Below are 18,112 nucleotides of genomic sequence, written 5' to 3' on the forward strand. Positions count from 1 at the left end.
GCCGATCGATTCCCTGCTGGGATCGAGCGGGGAATCTATCCGGCAGGTCATAGGACCTGTCGGATATTATCAATCGAGCCATCAGTGGCTCGATTGATAACAGCGCACCTCGCCGTGTATGCCCGGCATTAGGGTGGTTGTGTGCTCTGCTGTGCTTAAACACTGTGTTCAATGGCTCCCCCAAGGTTAATATATTTTCAATTATTGTGCTGTATTTTAACATTTATGGATGTATATAGAGTGGGGTTAGGTATAGTACTGTATTAGCGGCAGGACTAAGACCTTTTGGCCTGGGGGGAAAACACAAACTAGAGGACCATTTCACGGCATCCCCAGCCCAAATCCATATCCTTCCTGTGTGCAAATCTATTAATGGTAGCACAAAGACAATTTATTAAGCAGTGCCCCCCGCTAAAATTAAGTCGCGCTAATGAGATTTGCGCACGTTTGATACGTCACACTAAAACTTGCCAAGGACAACCAGTGTCAGAGGTGAAAGAAAGAGACGGGGAACAGTGTGTTAATGACTACTATTCAAAGCATCTATAGAAGTGATTATTACCAGCACAGGACCAATAAAGAGCTACTACTGCAGTTGAGGCAGGGTTCCTCTGGCGCAAGGGCCCTGGAGCAGTCGCAACCTCTGCACCCCCTATTGCTATGCCACTGGTACCTGGAGTCAGTGGTTTCATAAACTGAGGAGTCGGATGATTTTTGTACCAACTCCACAACCCTGGTTTAAAGGAAACCTGAGATGTTAATTAGTGGTGTATTTATACTTAACCTGGTGCTTCCCCCAGCCCCATGAGGTGCATGGGCTCCCTCACCATCTCTCCAGCCGCACCGTTCTCTTGTTATTCTCACCAGTAATCTAGCCATTCACTTTCAGGCAAACTCTTCTGCACATACACAGCAGTCAGCACACTCCTGTTGCTGCAGAAAGCATTCCGTGCCTGTGCAGGTGTACATCACTGCACAGAAAAGCATGGCTGGCAGTGGCTGCCCAGATTACCGGCATGGATAACGAGAGAATGGAGCGGCCGTGGAGACCATAAACAAGCCCATGCACTTCATAGGGTTGGTGGAAGCCCCAGGTTATGTATAAAAACACCACTAATTAACATGTTCCCCACTCACTGCTACTACCTACCTGGCTACCCAAGGCATCTATTAAAAAAAGAAGCACGGAAATTTGGGTGCCCAGTAATGCCAATAGTAAAATATTGGTATTTAGTAGCATAATTTTGCTATTAAAGTGTAAAATGCCCACCCCCTCCTGCACAAACTACCTACATGACGCCTAACCCTAATCCCCCTTGCACAAACTACCTACCTGATGTATAAACGCCCCCACCCCCGCAAACTACCTGCCTGATGTCTAACCCCATACCCCTCCCCACACATAGACAGACTACTTGCCGCCTAACCTTAAATCTCTCCTCACAAACTTCCTTCCTGAAGACTAAAAGCCACCCTCGCTCAACACACAAACTATGTGCCTGATGCCTAGCCCCCCTCCTGCCCACCCATACAAACTACCAGTCTGACGCTAACACCCCCCCCAACTACCTGCCTGCTGTCAATTCTCTGCCGTCTGAGGAGTTTAGGGAGTGGGAAGCCAGGTATTTAGGTGTCAGGCAGGTAGTTTGGGGGGGGTTAGCATCAGACTGGTAGTTTGTATATGCAGACCCAGCCTCTGTGTGCTGTTAGCATTGTTAGAACTCACCACACCAAGCGTTTTCAGTGCTGCTGAGTAGATTTTTAGTCTGGAGGTTCAATGTAACTTCTCTTTACCATCTATTTCTTTAACTGGCACTTCCGTATCCTTGTTGAAGCATACTGCCATACTCCAATATTTAAGTGCATCTCCAGCCTAATCTTAAAATCCTTCCTGTAAAAGAAAGTTATAGTTACCTGCGATGCATTGTACCTCAAAGCCATCCCGAAGACCCCGTATCACCCGACTTCCAGCGTGTGGCCCCAAGGTGACGCCAAGATGTTTACTGCAGTAAACATATAAGCGGTTTTCTAGGGAGAGGAGGAGGGAGGAGGGAGCTGGGAGTCAGGTAATGCGGGGTCTTCAGGATGGCTTCAGGTGACAAGGCAGTGCAGCTAACTATAATTTTCTTTTACAGAAATGCTGCCGGATTTGTGGAGATACGCGTTACGTGACTATATCAGGATTATTTTCAGCTTGAGTTTTTTTTTTATTAATTAGGTAATATGTAAAGTATGGATTTTTCCCTCCTTGCTTAAACATGTCTTTGGAAGGAAGAAGAGATTTACTTAATTTTAATACTAAAGAAACTAACACTATGTTAAGAATGTTAATCAACTTGTCAGCATACAGGATTCGAGTCTGCTGAAGGCGGTATAGCCAAAAGCTTATTATTTAAAGCTAGCCAATAAATGGTATTATCCTCATTCAAAACTTGCTTTTGTCACAAAGAGTGAGAGAGAAAAGTGCAGGTTAAATTAGTGCAGTGTTGAAATGCCAGACTTGCCATAGACTTAAAGGGAGTGAAACTTTGAAGTGCAAGCTATTCATGGATATGTTAACAGGAACTCAAGCTATCTTACTAATAACACCTATATTTCACACCGCATCACCTTTTCAAGTGTTTTATTAACATAGGAGTAATATGTTCATATTAGGTGTTTTGTGTAGTAAAAATCTTAAATAAGCTTTGTGTAAAACTCTCTCTCTTGCCAGTAATAGCTGCAGCAGCTGAATGCTTCACTGCTATCTTTCTTCTTGTTCTTTGCAGGATAACTACACCTTTGCACAGCCAGGGATTCAGAAGAAAGTGAAAATGCTGGAGGAACTGGTTAGCCGTATTGATGGTAAGTCATTTGGAACTGCTTCAGCTGCAGCAATGTAGAGTTACAGCCCAGCAAAGTGATATCCTATCAGTACAATTATTTGCCGTGCCAGTCTACCTCAGTATGTCTCATATGGGATGTCATCCTCAATCAGCATGGGGCATAGTGCTGTTTGAAAGATTTCTACAATGCATCATTTAAGAGCCAGCTACTAGAACATGAGCCTCTTCCATTATTTTTGTATTAAGCCTACATAATACAAATTCAATGGCAATCTGCTTGCAGCACAACATTGACCAGACGGAATAAGCCAGCATTCATTTTGCACTGTATGACTGTTGTAATCCAGGTGAAGTGATGTGGTCCCTTCTGGTTATTTTTGGTTCTGTAACAGTTATTTATTTTTGTAGCATTTAAAGTCAAATCATTCCCTAGAAATCCTTCCCTAAAAGTCCCAGTAGAATCATTGCTAAGGAAAATGTAGCCTGCATTGAAAACTGCATGTCAGAATGGTTAGTAGTGAAAAAATTCCGGATCCTGAAAAAAATATATATATATGTGTTATTATTTTTTATAAAGAAATAAAAAAAAACACATTTTTCTTTTCAAAATGTTAGCGATTGGCTGACTGTCAGTAGTTATGAGGCGGCTAAACCAGCCATTTAACCTCCACAGTGAACTCCATAGTTTTCTGCATAGAAAGTGCTATGGTTTGTCTACACATACTTAGTTGAGGGTGGTTGCCACAATCTGGGCACTACATGTAGCAATCTTTTAACCACTTACAACCTTGCTGCCACCTAACATTGTCTGTGGAAATGAGTCAGTAGGTTAACAGTAGCAGTTATACAGATTGGTAAATCACTACCGTATCCTTTCCGCAAAACCACCCATGTAAACAGAGCCTTACCTTCATGGTTTTATCACTAGTAAGGAAGGGCAGGAGATCAACTTCAATCCATTTTTTCAAAGTTTATAAACCAATTCAGTCAGAATCAGAAATGTATGTAGTCAAAAAATAAATAAAATGATGTAAAGTTTTTTTTTTTTTTTGTTTTTTTTTTTACATTAAAGGGAACCTGAAGTGAGAGGGAGGCTGCCGTATTTATTTAATTTGAAATAATACCAGTTGCCTGGCTGACCTGTTGATCCACTGCCTGTGTTTCTGATGAAAATCTGACTGGCTGCATGCTTGTTTCAAGTGTGTGCTTCACACACTACTGCAGCCAAAGAGATCAGGACGACAGCCAGGCAACTGGTATTGTTTAAAAATAAAGAAATATTGCAGCCCCCATATACCTCTTGCATCAGATTCACTTTAAGGCAGGTGACACGCTTAACTGTTTTCCTTTGTGTTTTCTGTACAGAAAAACTGATTTAAACTGAGAACTCATGTTAATCAATGGGGTAGTTCAAGTTTAATGTGTTTTTCACACACAGGGAAAAATCGGACATCCTGCAGGATAATTCTGCACACTTTATCAGCATTCTCCATCAATTACATGATTTGAACAAAGCATGCATTTTTCTTCATACAAACACACATGGTGTGCAGAAAACGCTAGCAGAAAAATGCGCACAGAAAACTTAGACAAGTGTGTCCTTTGCCTAAGGAATTCATAGGCCTTCTGTTCTGGACAACTTACTGAGGCAATTGTGCAAACACCTTAGACAGAAGCACGCGACACACACGTTACAGGGCCATCATTTTAGAATACTAATAAAACTGGACCCTTTGCTAAGGCTTTAGCAAGAATTACCTATGTGTGATTTTACATTTTTGCCCTGTTTACCATTCAGATATCCCATGCAAATATATTTATTGAAACACGGGGAGAGGTCCTTTTCACGTTTTGGGACAGGCATAGTCCTCAAATAAGCATATGTCTGTGTCAGTAATTGACATCCTCACTGTATTGTCTATGGAGCTGTGCTCACAGTCATTGTGTTGTCTGGAGCTATCATTCAAACACTACTCAAGCTGTGATTACTTGTAACCAAAGAAAACAAAACAAAAAAGAAAAAACAGGAAACAGGTGTGCAGTGCCAGAGCGCTCAATAGTGCTGCATGGAAATAAACCGGATGAACAGGAATCAGAGGAAACACAAAGTTTCCAAAGAAAATGTATGGTGATAAAAGGGGGAGAGCAGAAGAGCTGTGTGGGTACAGAGGAGAGCTTGCCGAAGGAGAGAAGAGGAAGGGCTATTGGACAGCCGGCTGGTACGGTAACTTATAAAAATATTAAAATAGAAATGTTTAAAGATTTATTAGTGAAAAGTATAAACTACAAGTATTTTATGCAGTACCTAATCCAGGTAAACTTCATGGATTCCTCCCTTAATATGATAATGTACTCATAAAGTGAGAATATTACTGTTTACAAGACACCTGTTATTTGCTATGTTGCTTTATGATCATCCTGCTGTCAGAGGCGTAGCTAGGGCTTCCAGCGCCCGGGGACAAAGACTATTAATGCGCCCTGTAAGGAGGTCAAAAAAGGGGCGTGGGCATGGTAATGGGTGGGGCCAAATATACATGACCTTAGCAGTGGTGTAAAAGGTCTGGCAGGGAAGTTTGAGCTCTGCCATAGTGTTTCCTCCCAAAATACATGTAATCTGACAGCATTTCACTAAAAATACATGTAATTTGGCAGAGGTTCCTCCAAAATACAGATATTTGGCAATGGTTCCCCCAAAATAGACACAATCTGGCAGCAGTGGTTCCCCCAACATACATATAATCTGTCAGCTGTTCCCCAAAATACACTTAATCTGGCAGCAGCGGTTCCCCAAAAATACAGTTAATCTGGCAGCAGTTTCCCCAAAATAGGTGCCCCCAGTATAGGTAACCAGGTCTATAGGTGTCCCCAGTGGTAGTAACCAGGTAAATAAATAAAAAAATACCCACAGGTCACAGCTGGGCGCCCCTAGGGACCCGGCGCCCGGGGGCACGTGTCCTCCCCCGCCCACCCCTAGCTACGCCCCTGCCTGCTGTCACTGACTGTTCAAGGCTGGAGGTTCACCTGCCCACATTTTTTTCCTCAGCAGCTATGTGGGCAGCGCATATGTCAATATGCCTTTTCCAAGAATCGCATCTAAGTAGCTGCTTGGAAATGAATGCGTCACCAAGTGATGTGGAGTAATGATGTCACACTCTTCTCCAATACGTAATTGGCTGCAGGATTGTAGATGCAAGTGGTCAGAAACCTTGTCTTTGAGTTTCCTGGGCACTTATGATTTCTGGTATGGCAGTGGGACAAAAAAAATGTTTTTTTTTCCTATTTTGTAATTAACTGTAGTTAATCTGAAATATCACTTTAAATATTCCTATATATCACCACTACTTTGTGTTCAGTTCAGGACATAGAGAGGCCCCAAAACCTGGGACGGTTACCATAAATTACTGAACTTCAGATGTCAAGCCTCTTGCATGTCTCTGAATTATGTAAGTTTTGTTGTTGGATAGAGAAACTCAGAAGATTATCATATTGGAAGAGAAGGGGTTGTAGAACTCAAACTTTGGAGGAGCAGACTGGTAAATTAAACCCCCCTGTCCTGACAGCGTTTGGGGGGAGCCGGGACTCTAAAGATGAGAGAAAATAACAGCCTACAAAAGAGGTTTATGCTTTCTAATGTGTAGATTAGCTTGTAGTCCTGTAGTTCGCCTCATAAAACCATAGCAATGAACAGTGAAAAAATTTACACAGACCACACTTTCACCTTTGTCCCAAATAAAAAAAACACAAAAAGTGCATGTTTTAAATATGATTTTAAGCTTAGGTCTTCGTGCTACTAAAGAATTCCCATTGTAAATTAATGGCTGCCATTGTGTCACTCCAGAAAATTTAATTAAAAGAAATTCTACTGATAAAGCTGGCCCATTTTAACATACTCTCTTGACAGTTTGTTAAATTAATGAACAGGGCATTAACAAGGGGATGCCAAGCAGAACTAAGCTTTCTGTGATGCTAACTTATTATCAGTGACAAAACTGAAAACAAAAATTAATATTTTGTTTTGGTCTCACTCTCTTATTTTTTTTTACTGACATAACTTCATCGAGTGTATTTGTGTCTATCGGACAGTTTCTCTTCATTGTATAAAATCACTGCTACAAAAAGTTGTAAAAAATGTCACTTTAAAAAAAAAAAAAATTAGGAAAGGAAAAGATTTGTGCCAAGCTTAGGACCAAGAACAAGACATTTAAAGTGACCTCGGAGTGAAATAAATGGACCATGCGATGAAATGTACATATTCAGAGGTTATTTGCATTGAAATCTCCATGATTTGTTTGTTCCATATTAGCACCCAGGACAAAAAGTGCAAACTACTATAGTGACTGAGTTTCTCCCTGTGAGAAAACACGGAAAGGCAGCCGCTTGCTCTCAGAGCAGAGCGGCTGCTTCCGCGTCCGGCATGGCGGCGCAGCATGGAGAAGCTGTCGAATGCTGCGAGAACTGCGGCGAACGCGGAGAAGCCGCCGCGTGCGCGTGCAGTGCGATGGCTCCCGCAGCTGGCAGAGACCGTGCTGGTGAGGCTGGGACTCGTAGTCCCTCTAGGTTTAGGGTGACGCGCGCGCACTGAGGCAGGGATTTTATGACACCCAGAAATGAGTCAGCTGACCAGGCTGGTCAGCTGACTCTGGCTCCACTCCTGATTGGTCCAGCACTTAGGGAGGTGCTGGGATGATGCCTGTGTATATATACTGCCGGCTGTTCAGTTGCTGGTTGTCTGGCGTTGCGAACACAACGTGGTAGCACTCAGAGCTTAGTCAGATCCTTAAGTGTGCCGGGACCAGCTGGAGCTGTAATCCTACACTTAGCTAGATTCTGTTGATAGCTTAAAGTACTAGTTTGATTGTGATTATCTGTTATGACCTTCTGCCTGCCTGACCATTCTCCTGAACTCTGATCCTGTACTTTGTCATTCTGTTTCTCTGTTGCCGAACCCCGGCTCGTCCATAGACTCTGCATCTGCCTTCTGATTTTGTACCCCGATATTTCTGATACCCTGTTGCCGAACCCTGCCTGTACTTTAGACTCCGCCTTTGCCTTCTGAATCTGTACCTTGTCTGTCCGTGTGGTTACGACCTGATCTGTCCGACCTCGAGAACCGACCTTACTGTTAGAGGCGGTTCCCAGTGCTGATAGTGGCACTTCCTTTAGAGTGTCACTCTCGTTCTGTCACTCCTTCTCTCAGCCTGACTCCTCCCTCCGGGAGAGTCCAGAAGGAATTGGGCAGTACTCCTTACTGCTCTGAGGCCCAGTCCTCTCATTATTACTGTTTGCACCAAACACTCTACTCAGGTGTCCAGAGGTTAGCTTGTATATCTGATTATCGGTGATACTGCAGATCATCAATCAGGTATATATCTGTATTTCCAGTGATACTGCAGATCACCAGTAATCAGATCCTCTCTGTGTTACACCGATCGTTACACTCCCCTTTGACCTCTGAAGCCTTCCCACTAGTCCTTCCATTCCAGGTGGTACATCTTGGGGAAAGGGAAGTTGTCACACCTTGAAAAAGCATGTGACGCACTGAAATCAGCCTGACCCTATTTCTATCCCGTCAGGAGATGTTCTGTTTGGTAATCAACGCTAAACCACGCCCACTTTTTACTTCATGAATGCAAACTTTACACTTTTTACTTCATGAATGCAAACTTCACACTTTTTACCGTCAACTTATCAAACTGTTACCGAACATTTATCAAACGTTTGATAAAATTGTGGATAACCATTCGGTAACTTTCATGAAGACAAACTTAACCCTAATTAATTTGTTAATTTACCAAATGTTTGGTAAAACGTTTGAAAACACTTCATGAATTGAGGCCATTGTACTGTATTAGCTAGACCTATTGTTAAGATTGAGTCTCAAGCAAACAGAACGCACACTTTTCCAGCATCAGCCAATCCCCATCGGTGCCGGATAACAGACACACTACTGTAATTAGGTTTCAACTGTTCATTGGTTGCTCCAGTCAAATTTTCTTTTGCAGCTGTCTTAACCACTTTGTCCTCCTTGACGTATCAAAACATCAAGGAAGACATGCGCGCTCCCGCGGGCGTTTGCGCGGGTGCACGAGTGCTCCTGGCCATGGATTCGTTAGCCCAGGAATCAATGAATCGGGCTATGGTGCCCGATCACTGATTCCTCTCCCCCGCAGAAAAAGCGACAGCTTCTCTCGGAAGCTTCGCTTTTTCTGACTCCTATGTCCCTCTAAGCGTACATTGTACGCTTAGAGTGATTTCATGTAAACAAACTCATCTTTGGCCCATCTTGTGGCCAAAAAGTAAAACTACATCTAAAAGTAAAAAAAAATGTTTCCCCAAATAAAACACTATTTACATCCCACCCTCCCAAAAATACCCACATAAAATGTTTAGTAAAAATAAAAAAAAATTACAATAAAAAAAACACATACATATTTACTTAAGGGTCTAAAATGTTTAAATATCTATGTAAAGATGAAATATTTCTATATTTTTTTTTATAAGCTTGTTAATAGTGATGGATGCAAAACGGAAAAAATGCTCTTTTATTTCCAAATAAAATATTGTTGCCATACATTGTGATAGGGACATAATTTAAACGGTGAAATAACCAGGACAAATGGGCAAATACAATACGTGGGTTTTAATTATGGAGGCATGTATTATTTTAAAACTATAATGGCAAAAAACTGAGAAATAATGAATTTTTTCCGTTTTTTTTCTTATTCTTACTGTTAAAATGCATTTACAGTAAGGTAGCTCTTAGCAAAATGTACCACCCAAAGAAAGCCTAATTGGTGGCGGAAAAAACAAGATATAGATCAGTTCATTGTGATAAGTAGTGATAAAGTTATAGGCTAATGCATGGGAGGTGAAAATTGCTCGGATGCATGAAGTGAAAACGACTGAGGCCTTAAGTGGTTAAAAATCAGGCACCCTATATTGCAGGAGTGTAATAAGAGGCAATGCTAAGACAGATGTGGGTACTTTTATTAGCTTTAATTTACATGCATTTAATAATTTATTATTATTGAGCACTTTTCTGAACTAAGTGGCAATTATTTACACTTGCCTGGAGTTACAATTTAATAAACATTTTATTTTAAACAATCTAAAGAGGTCAGGTCTTTCACCATTGTCGAATATGTGTGGTAAATAATAGATCACAGCATGTCAGCATGTCAGATTTTAACTGATAAAAAGTAAATACTCATTATTTATTTACAGTCTAGTATATTACAGAAGATAATATATAATTAATGTTGCTAAGCTCATTTCCTAAATATTTAAATATTGCTTACAAAACCTCCCTAGTTCAACTTTGTTTATAAAAAGACAATGCACTTTGGCTCATATTTAGTAAAGGTTCTCATTAAATGAAGACATAATTCAATTGGAACAGGAAAACTAATAATAAATTCTTTATTATTTATTTACTCCAGCAGGTGCATTTTCCATGGTCTACAGCCCATCTTGTCTTCAACATTTTGTTTTTTAGTTTGGATGCAATAGGGGAGGTTTATCTAATATCTATTAGTTGTTACTAATGACTGTGTCCCAACTGAGGAGAAATCTGTTCACTTCCTGTCCCTTCGACATCGGTAGTGTTAGTGTACAGTCTTCAGATATACAATACTAGGCATATAGTGGTATTATATATGGGGCTGTGTACATAAAACACAAGGCTTCACTGCTGAAGTCTGAAATTTTGCTTTTGTAGAGAGATGCTATGTAGCACAAAAAGAGGTATTTCAATTAGTGTTCTTTGACAAGCCAACTGGTGCTAATTTTTTCTGGTCCTGCAATAAAACCTACTATAATTACTTCCAAGCCATCCCCTGTGTATATGTGTGTCTCTCTGGCCCGCATACATCCCTCCTGTCCTGCCCCACTCTGCTCTGATTGGCTGCAGTGTTGTGTCCGCCCACCACCACCACCTCTTCCCCCCCCCCCCCCCCGTGGCTGATTGGATGGTGTACGTGTATGGCGGGATAGCTCACACTCCAACCCCATACAGCGTAGCACGCGCAACTAGCTGGTAGTAACAACAATTGCTGTTATTTTGTATCAAATGTTGCTTTTTTTAAACTATGTAATTTATGTTTTCTAAAAAGCCAGATGGTATGCAAATAGAAGATCAAAGATACAGGATACAGTAGAGAGTTTAGGGAATCCGGGAAAGTGGTCAAATGTTATCAGACAACGTTGTTACTTGACTTCAGAGTTTTTTCTTCTTCTTTTCCATGTTACCTTACTTTTTGTCTTTTTTTCTTTTTTTAGAAAGAGAGGGAGCTTCCCCCAACACCACCCCTCTTTTTTTGTTTAATTTTTTTTTGGGGGGGGGGGGGGGAGGGGGGCGGCATATTCAGTTCATGCTGTGCATGCTTGGGTGTTTGTTGGCATTTTTATTTTTCGCCCTTCTGTTGGGATGGCAATGTGTCTCGTTTACCCTGAAAGCTTTATTTGATGGTTCCCTTACTGGTAACCTAGAGTTGTGAGTATAATACAAACGTATTGGTACTCTCTCTTTTGGGTAGAAATACTACAGCAGATTTCCTCCTTTTTGTCACATACCCTGCGTTGGTCTTTTATCCAATGCTCTTGTGCTTGTTCTATTATTTAAAATATTTGTTTTTATTTTATTAATTTACTGCATACCATGTGGTATGTAGCATGAACAGCTTTTCACATAAGCCATGTTTGTGTTCTTCATTTGTTATTAGCTGGCATGCTGGGTTTGCAAGGCTGAAACAGCCTGGTTGGCTGAATAGCCGCCTGTAAGCTGTCTAACCCCTCCATTATCAGCATGAGGTAGTCAGGGAACGGCTGTCAGGGTGTATTTTAATATGGACACAGATATGCATACCCTGCCACTCTATGCTACAGAGGAAGCAGCTGAGTGAGGTCAGATGATTTCCTTTGATTTGTGGAGAGGAAGGAACTCCCACATGTATGGCAGCTCTGTACATTGTGTGCAGATTTCTGGGTAATATGACATTAGTTTTACAAAGGCCATATCCCTGAATCCACTACAACTAACATGATAATGGTGTGAGTAATGGCATAATCCCCTTTTCAGTCTTTCTAAGAATTAAAATAGGGCTTTACATATTGCAAAATAAGGTTTTATTTATTTTTATTTATCTAATAATAAATTATACTTGTACTGAAACTAAATGAAAAATACACTCAGATGCCACTGATTTCCGATGTGTAGGTAAATAAGTTCTGAATTTAGAGCTGAGCTTTAAAAAAAAAAAAAGTATACATATAATTTAAAGGTTACATTTTTAAAATATGCACTGGATGAAAACCTGTATAGCTTTGTTCTACAAGTCACTGCTTAGACCTTCGTTTGTATAACACAGGATGCAGTGTTCAGATCTAAACCTAGAATCTGTTCAGTTCAGGGCCATAATGTTAAGATATGTTTCATTCCGTTTACAGTTAATATTGTTTTTACTCCCCTTGCCTTTCTATGGCATGCCGTCAGTAATAGAATTATACACCACACACGCATTTGAAGATGCCATATTAATCTTTCATAATATAGGCAAAAACCAGTGAGAATCTCCGAAATTTGTATTGTGTCCTGCCGTCACCTTCACTAATGTTGTTACATCTGAAAGAGCAAAAATCTCTCAGCTGGAAAAAGCCAACCTGTTCATATCTTTTACTCCTGTCAGAGATCTAGTAAATATGCCTGCAACGGTTATGGGCAAACAGTAGATGTCTGCTTCTTATAACGATCTAATATTTATGGGTGCCTCGCTTTCTGCATTGTTGAGACAGTATTGGTAGCCAAATAACATGTACGTTTGATTGTCATGCCAAGTTCTCTTTTTTTTTTCCACTATTTGTTTGTGAATATAGTTCAAGTCTAACCTTGCTGTACTAAAGCAAATTTGCAGACTTCAGCAGTTAAGCCGTTGTGTTTTTTAAGTGCATTTATTCAATATTAATTTGTCTTAATTGCATTTGATATTCCTGCTGTCAGCATAGTTTTTTTTTCTCCCTTCACTGTCTTTTTAATTGGAATACAAAGAGCAAAGATGGCAGGAGAAGAGGGCAGTTTAGTACAGCATAGATAACTATAGAAGAACAGAAGTGGATTTATTTTATTTTTTTCTTCTTTGATTTAATGCCCAGCACAATGAACAATCAGCTAAACTCATATATTTTATTAAGAGTTACATATTGACCAGCAAGCTCATGGTGAACCAGAACTCATAGGAGTGTGTAAGGGGCCTTTACATTGTAAGCCTTTGGCAGCTTATGACACCAGCTATGACACCCTCCCCATGGACTAACTGTGACTTGAATTGCTGGGTCTCTGGAAAAGCACTTAATCATGCATCTTATACTGTTTGCATGAAAAACCTTGTGCTATGTTGTATAATCGTTTACTACCTCTCTGTCTGTCACCCCTTGCTTACATTGTATGTGTTCCCTATTTATTGTCCAGCACTGCATAACATGTTGCCACTTTATAAATACAAAAGATACCAATAATAATAATAGGCTAAAGTGACCAAAAAGCCTCCTTACTACGATGATATGAAAAACAGAAGTTTGCCTCTTTAAAGCGGTATTGTCACCATAAAAATCAAATTTCAACAGCAACTAGTCTGAGTGTATTAAGTGATAAAGGTGCTAATCCTGCATTCAAAACTTGCAAAACTTTTTTTGCTGGAGTTATCACATACTTTATGAGCACTGATCCTAGTGCCAAACAGTGCCAAAGAGTTGAATGCTGGGAGTTCGTTTTATCCATAATATATTCCTATGCTTCCATTTATTTCCCTGCCTAGCTTTCTTATCTGAAACACCCTCTGCTCACTTGTGTTTACAAGCAAGGCTGAGGTGACTCAGCGATTGGAGTATAAGACAGTGTAGTTCCTAGTATGCACCTCAGTGGGAGTGTCTGCAGACTCTGGGAGGAGGGCAGCTAATGAATACACAATGAGCAAGAGAAGGGAGGGGGGAAAACAAGAGTCAGGGAGGATATGATGTCAGCATTAGCTTGGCAAGGTGGCCACCGCCTACAATAGGATTTTCTGCTTTTCCTTTATAAAATTCACAGGAATCAGTACGTGGATTACACAATACATCTGTTATGCAAGTAGAAGTAGTATTTATCTACTTATATATGTGTTTTTTAATTCTAGGTTAGCATGGGTGTCGCTTGTTCTTTAAAGAGAACCCGAGGTGGGTTTTAAGAATCCTATTAGCACACAGAGGCTGGGTCTGCATATAATCACCAGCCTCTGTTACTAAACTGTTCCCCCCAGCCCCCCCCCCCCCCTGCGCTCTGTTGTCCCCATTAATCAAACCCCATGTTAGCGATAGCAGGCTGTTTACATGCAGACTGTCACTCTCCGCCGCTCCCCCCGCCTTCTCTATAGCGCCGCTCCCCATCTGCGTCACTTCCCTCCCCGCCTCTGTAAGCTGATTAGAGGGAAGGGACGCAGGCGGGATGTGGCGCTATAGAGGAGGCGGGGGACGCTGTGTGTCGCTAGCATGGCGGTTTGATTTATGGGGGTCAGCAGAGCGCAGGAGGGGCCTGGGGGGGAACAGTAAAGTAACAGAGGCTGGTGATTATATACAGAACCAGCCTCTGTGTGCTAATAGGATTCTCAAAACCCACCTCGGGTTCTCTTTAAAACAGAAGGCATGTTTGATTATTCAGGTTGGAGTGAGCTCTGAGGTGTCCCACAGTGCATCACTGCTAAATATGCATAACACCCCTTTGTTGTCCATGTTAGCTGAACACACCTCCAGAACTGCTGGAATGCAATGATATGTCAGCTTGTAAATATTACAAAGCCAAATTAATCCACCATGCATGCAGACTGTTACTGATTAGCATGGAGTCCAAACATGTTTGCACATTCTATGTTATCTTTATCATTCGTGTAGCAACAACAAGAGTAGTGGGTTGGCACACGGAAACACACACGTGGAGAGGACCACTCAGATTGCGGTGTGCTCTGAGCTAAAGCAGTATATTGCAACAACAAGGAGACATTTAATTCTTGTCAAAAAAGTTCATCCTATATAAAGACAATGACATTCAAGTTGATACTTATTATGCATAAGATGATGGAGGTGTGGCATGGGCAGTGGGTGCCGTCTGGTGCATGGCCTGACGACCGTTTTGCTATAGTAGCTTCTTCCGAGGCTTGGATGTGCTTTCCTAACTTTGTGACTTTTGTGTCGGAGATACTGCAGCAAGTTTCTGCTAAAGGAGAGACAGGTTTAGGTGTGAACAGAGACAGAAATAAGAATTTACTTAAAGCACCTGATATGTGTTTGTGATGGGAGGGACTGTTCTAAATCAGGCTGAATTGCAATATAAAATACATTATACCCGGCTGTGGGAAGGCGAATAAATCTCACCCACTGTACTACATTTCTGAGCAGAAGCCGGTAGAAAAAAAATCTCAATTTACTAAGATAGACACATTTCTCTGACTGCTCTGTGATAACTTCATTCCTGCCCAAGGTAGCATTTACAAGCAAAATCCCTGTTTATAAATGTATATATATAATAAAATATATATATAATAAAATGAGATCTTTGCATAAGGCCTCCTTTTACACTTGTATTACAAGTGTGCATTGCATGATCGCAATGGCAATATAAGTCCGTTTACACTTACTGTGTTGCATTGCACTGGAAGTGTTAATCCCGCTGCAATCTTGATGCACAGCCTGCAATGAATTACTGCAAGCACTGCACTTAAGGCATGGTGGTTGGGGTAATGGAAGTCAATGTGTGACACAGTAAATGTGAACGACTGAGTGCGCCGTATTGCGCATGAGCAGACCGACTGAAATCTAGGTGACACACTTCCTGTCTAGCAGGGAGTATGTCACTGAGCAGGGGCTTTGCCATGCATATACGTCAGCGTATGTGTTTGTCATATTTTTGTGATGCGGTGGGATGTGGCAGGAGAATGGATATTGCTCAGGGATACCAAAACAAGGTGTAAAACCAACCTAAGACTTAAATGAAGACAGAATACAATAAATCTTGCTAATGAATTTATTTTGAATTGTGATGTCAGAAACGCTTCACACGGTTGGAAGACGGAGTTGTTTTCCATTGTGCTGCACCACTTTTTCTTTTAAAAAGACACTGAAGTCTCATTTTTTTACCTTAATTTCTTATTTATTCCAATTCCGCATTAAATCCTAAGCAGATTCGCCGCATCCGCGCAGCAAAACGAGTGATTTATGGCTTAGAAATAGACCTGCAAAGTTCCAGGGCTCGCATCCTTCTTCCTGTAAGAGGCAGAGCTTTGTGCTGTAGCTCTTCCTCCTCCACAGTCAATCTCCTCTGATCGCCGCTTATTCCCACTCCTCTCAGTCTTCTTTCACTGAGAGGGGCGGGGAGAGGTGGAGATCCACAGAGATTGACTGGAGAGGAGGCAGGGCTACAGCACAAAGCTCTGCCTCTTACAGGAAGAAGGATGCGAGCCCTGGAACTTTGCAGGTCTATTTCTAAGCCATAAATCACTCGTTTTGCTGCGGAGATGCGGCGAATCTGCTTAGGATTTAATGCTGGATCGGAATGGATAAGAGATTAAGGTAAAAAAAAAGAGACTTCAGTGTCTCTTTAACAACACTGTATGAGGATTTGGGAACTATAGAGAGCAGTTGCTGTAGATATGAAAGTAAAATGTAGTCCCATAGTTGCCTGGATTTCAGCCGCTCAGCACTTTTAAGTCATCTTTGTCGTATCTTGTTTTATAATGTGCCAAATGTTTGTGACAGGTATTGTCTGCAGACGCAGCAGTTTAACCCCTAGACTGTTTATTAAAGAGTCATGCTATTTAAATACATGCAAGCTGGGGTTTGGCGCTTTCTTGCTGGAATTAGCAAGGCATTCCCTGAAAAAGATATTGTCTGGATGACATCAAAGTTGCCACAAAGTGTGTATTTATAATTCAGCATTAACTGTGCCTTCCCACATGAGCAACTTACCATGCCATGTGTACTAGTGCATCCTCATACCATCACAGACGCTAGCTTCTAGACTATGCATTAATGAGGGCAAGTGTGTATAAAAATGATTCATGTAAATCCATCTGTATCTTCCTTCCTGCAATCAAACATACCTAAAACATTACAGCAGTAATACATGCAGGCTGCTCATCTGATTAAAGGGGCACCATGGCGAAAAATTGTAAAATATGTGCAAACATAAACAAATAAGAAGTACATTTTTTCCAGAGTAAAATGAGCCTAAATTACTTTTCTCCTATGTTGCTGTCACTTACAGTAGGTAGTAGAAATCTGACAGAAGGGACAGGTTTTGGACTAGCCCATCTCTTCGTGGGGAGATTCTCAGGGATTTATTTATTTTCAAAAGTACATAGTGAATGGCAGTTGCTCTGCCTAACTGCCAAAAAACTGTGTAGCGAGCAGGGAAGCGGGGCGGCATCATTGTTTAAATCCTTTTTAGGGAATATCTGTATAAGGAATAAAAGCCTTGCTGGGAATCCCCTATGAAGATATGGACTAGTCCAAAATCTGTCACTTCTGTCAGATTTCTGCTACCTACTGTAAGTGACAGCACCATAGGAGAAAGGTAATTTATGGCTCATTTTACTCTGGAAAAAAACTTACTTCTTATTTATTTGTATAAGGGAGAGACAGACTGACACCAGATATGGGTGGATGGGTACTGGGTTCACCGGATTGCGTACTCCATGATCAACGTGCTCTCCAGAGCATACACTTGAGCAATTGAAATAGAGAAAAAATGGAGGCACAGTTGAAAAAATAGAAATACCTTTTAATCCACGGTGTGCTGACACGCGGGGTACAGTGGGGGTGAGGGGATGCCTGACAGCTGTTTCGCTAAAAAAGCTTCCTCAGAGGCAAAGATTGGGATACCCCGCGTGTCAGCACACCGTGGATTAAAAGGTATTTCTATTTTTTCAACTGTGCCTCCATTTTTTCTCTATTTCAACTTCTTATTTATTTGTTTGCACATATTTTAATTATCACAATTTTTCGTCAAAGTGCCCCTTTAAGTAAAAAACAAATAAATGCATTTGCCAGTCACATATTCCGTTACCTAGAAAATGAGCATAGCAATCAAGTATTCAAATCATTTCTTAACAGTAGGAATCTATATCTTCAGCTTTGTAGTGCTCACTATTTTTGTTGCCATATTAGCTGACTGTTCTTTCGCTCTTGGCTATCCCCCCTGTGTTACGTAATGACTTAAAGTCAGCATTATGATAATGCTTCAAGGACAAATAAGCTGGTTAGTTTGC

The 18,112-nt window shown here is 41.1% G+C and overlaps 1 protein-coding gene across 2 annotated transcripts in view; it reads left to right on the forward strand.

Moving 5' to 3' along the window:
• Positions 1-18,112, forward strand: part of LOC137563631 (TBC1 domain family member 22A-like) — a 403,951-nt gene that overhangs the window by 324,732 nt on the left and 61,107 nt on the right. The window contains exons 10-11 of one of the 2 annotated variants that reach the window (XM_068276325.1): positions 2,769-2,844; positions 4,264-4,349. In XM_068276325.1, the coding sequence (XP_068132426.1) occupies positions 2,769-2,844; positions 4,264-4,334 (147 nt within the window). In that variant the 3' untranslated portion in view covers positions 4,335-4,349. Of the gene's footprint in view, positions 1-2,768; positions 2,845-4,263; positions 4,350-18,112 lie in introns of those variants that run through there. The other variant, XM_068276324.1, reaches the window with a different exon arrangement.

This window comes from Hyperolius riggenbachi, chromosome 3 (genome assembly GCF_040937935.1).
Source record: "Hyperolius riggenbachi isolate aHypRig1 chromosome 3, aHypRig1.pri, whole genome shotgun sequence".
In the NCBI taxonomy this organism is placed as follows: domain Eukaryota; kingdom Metazoa; phylum Chordata; class Amphibia; order Anura; family Hyperoliidae; genus Hyperolius; species Hyperolius riggenbachi.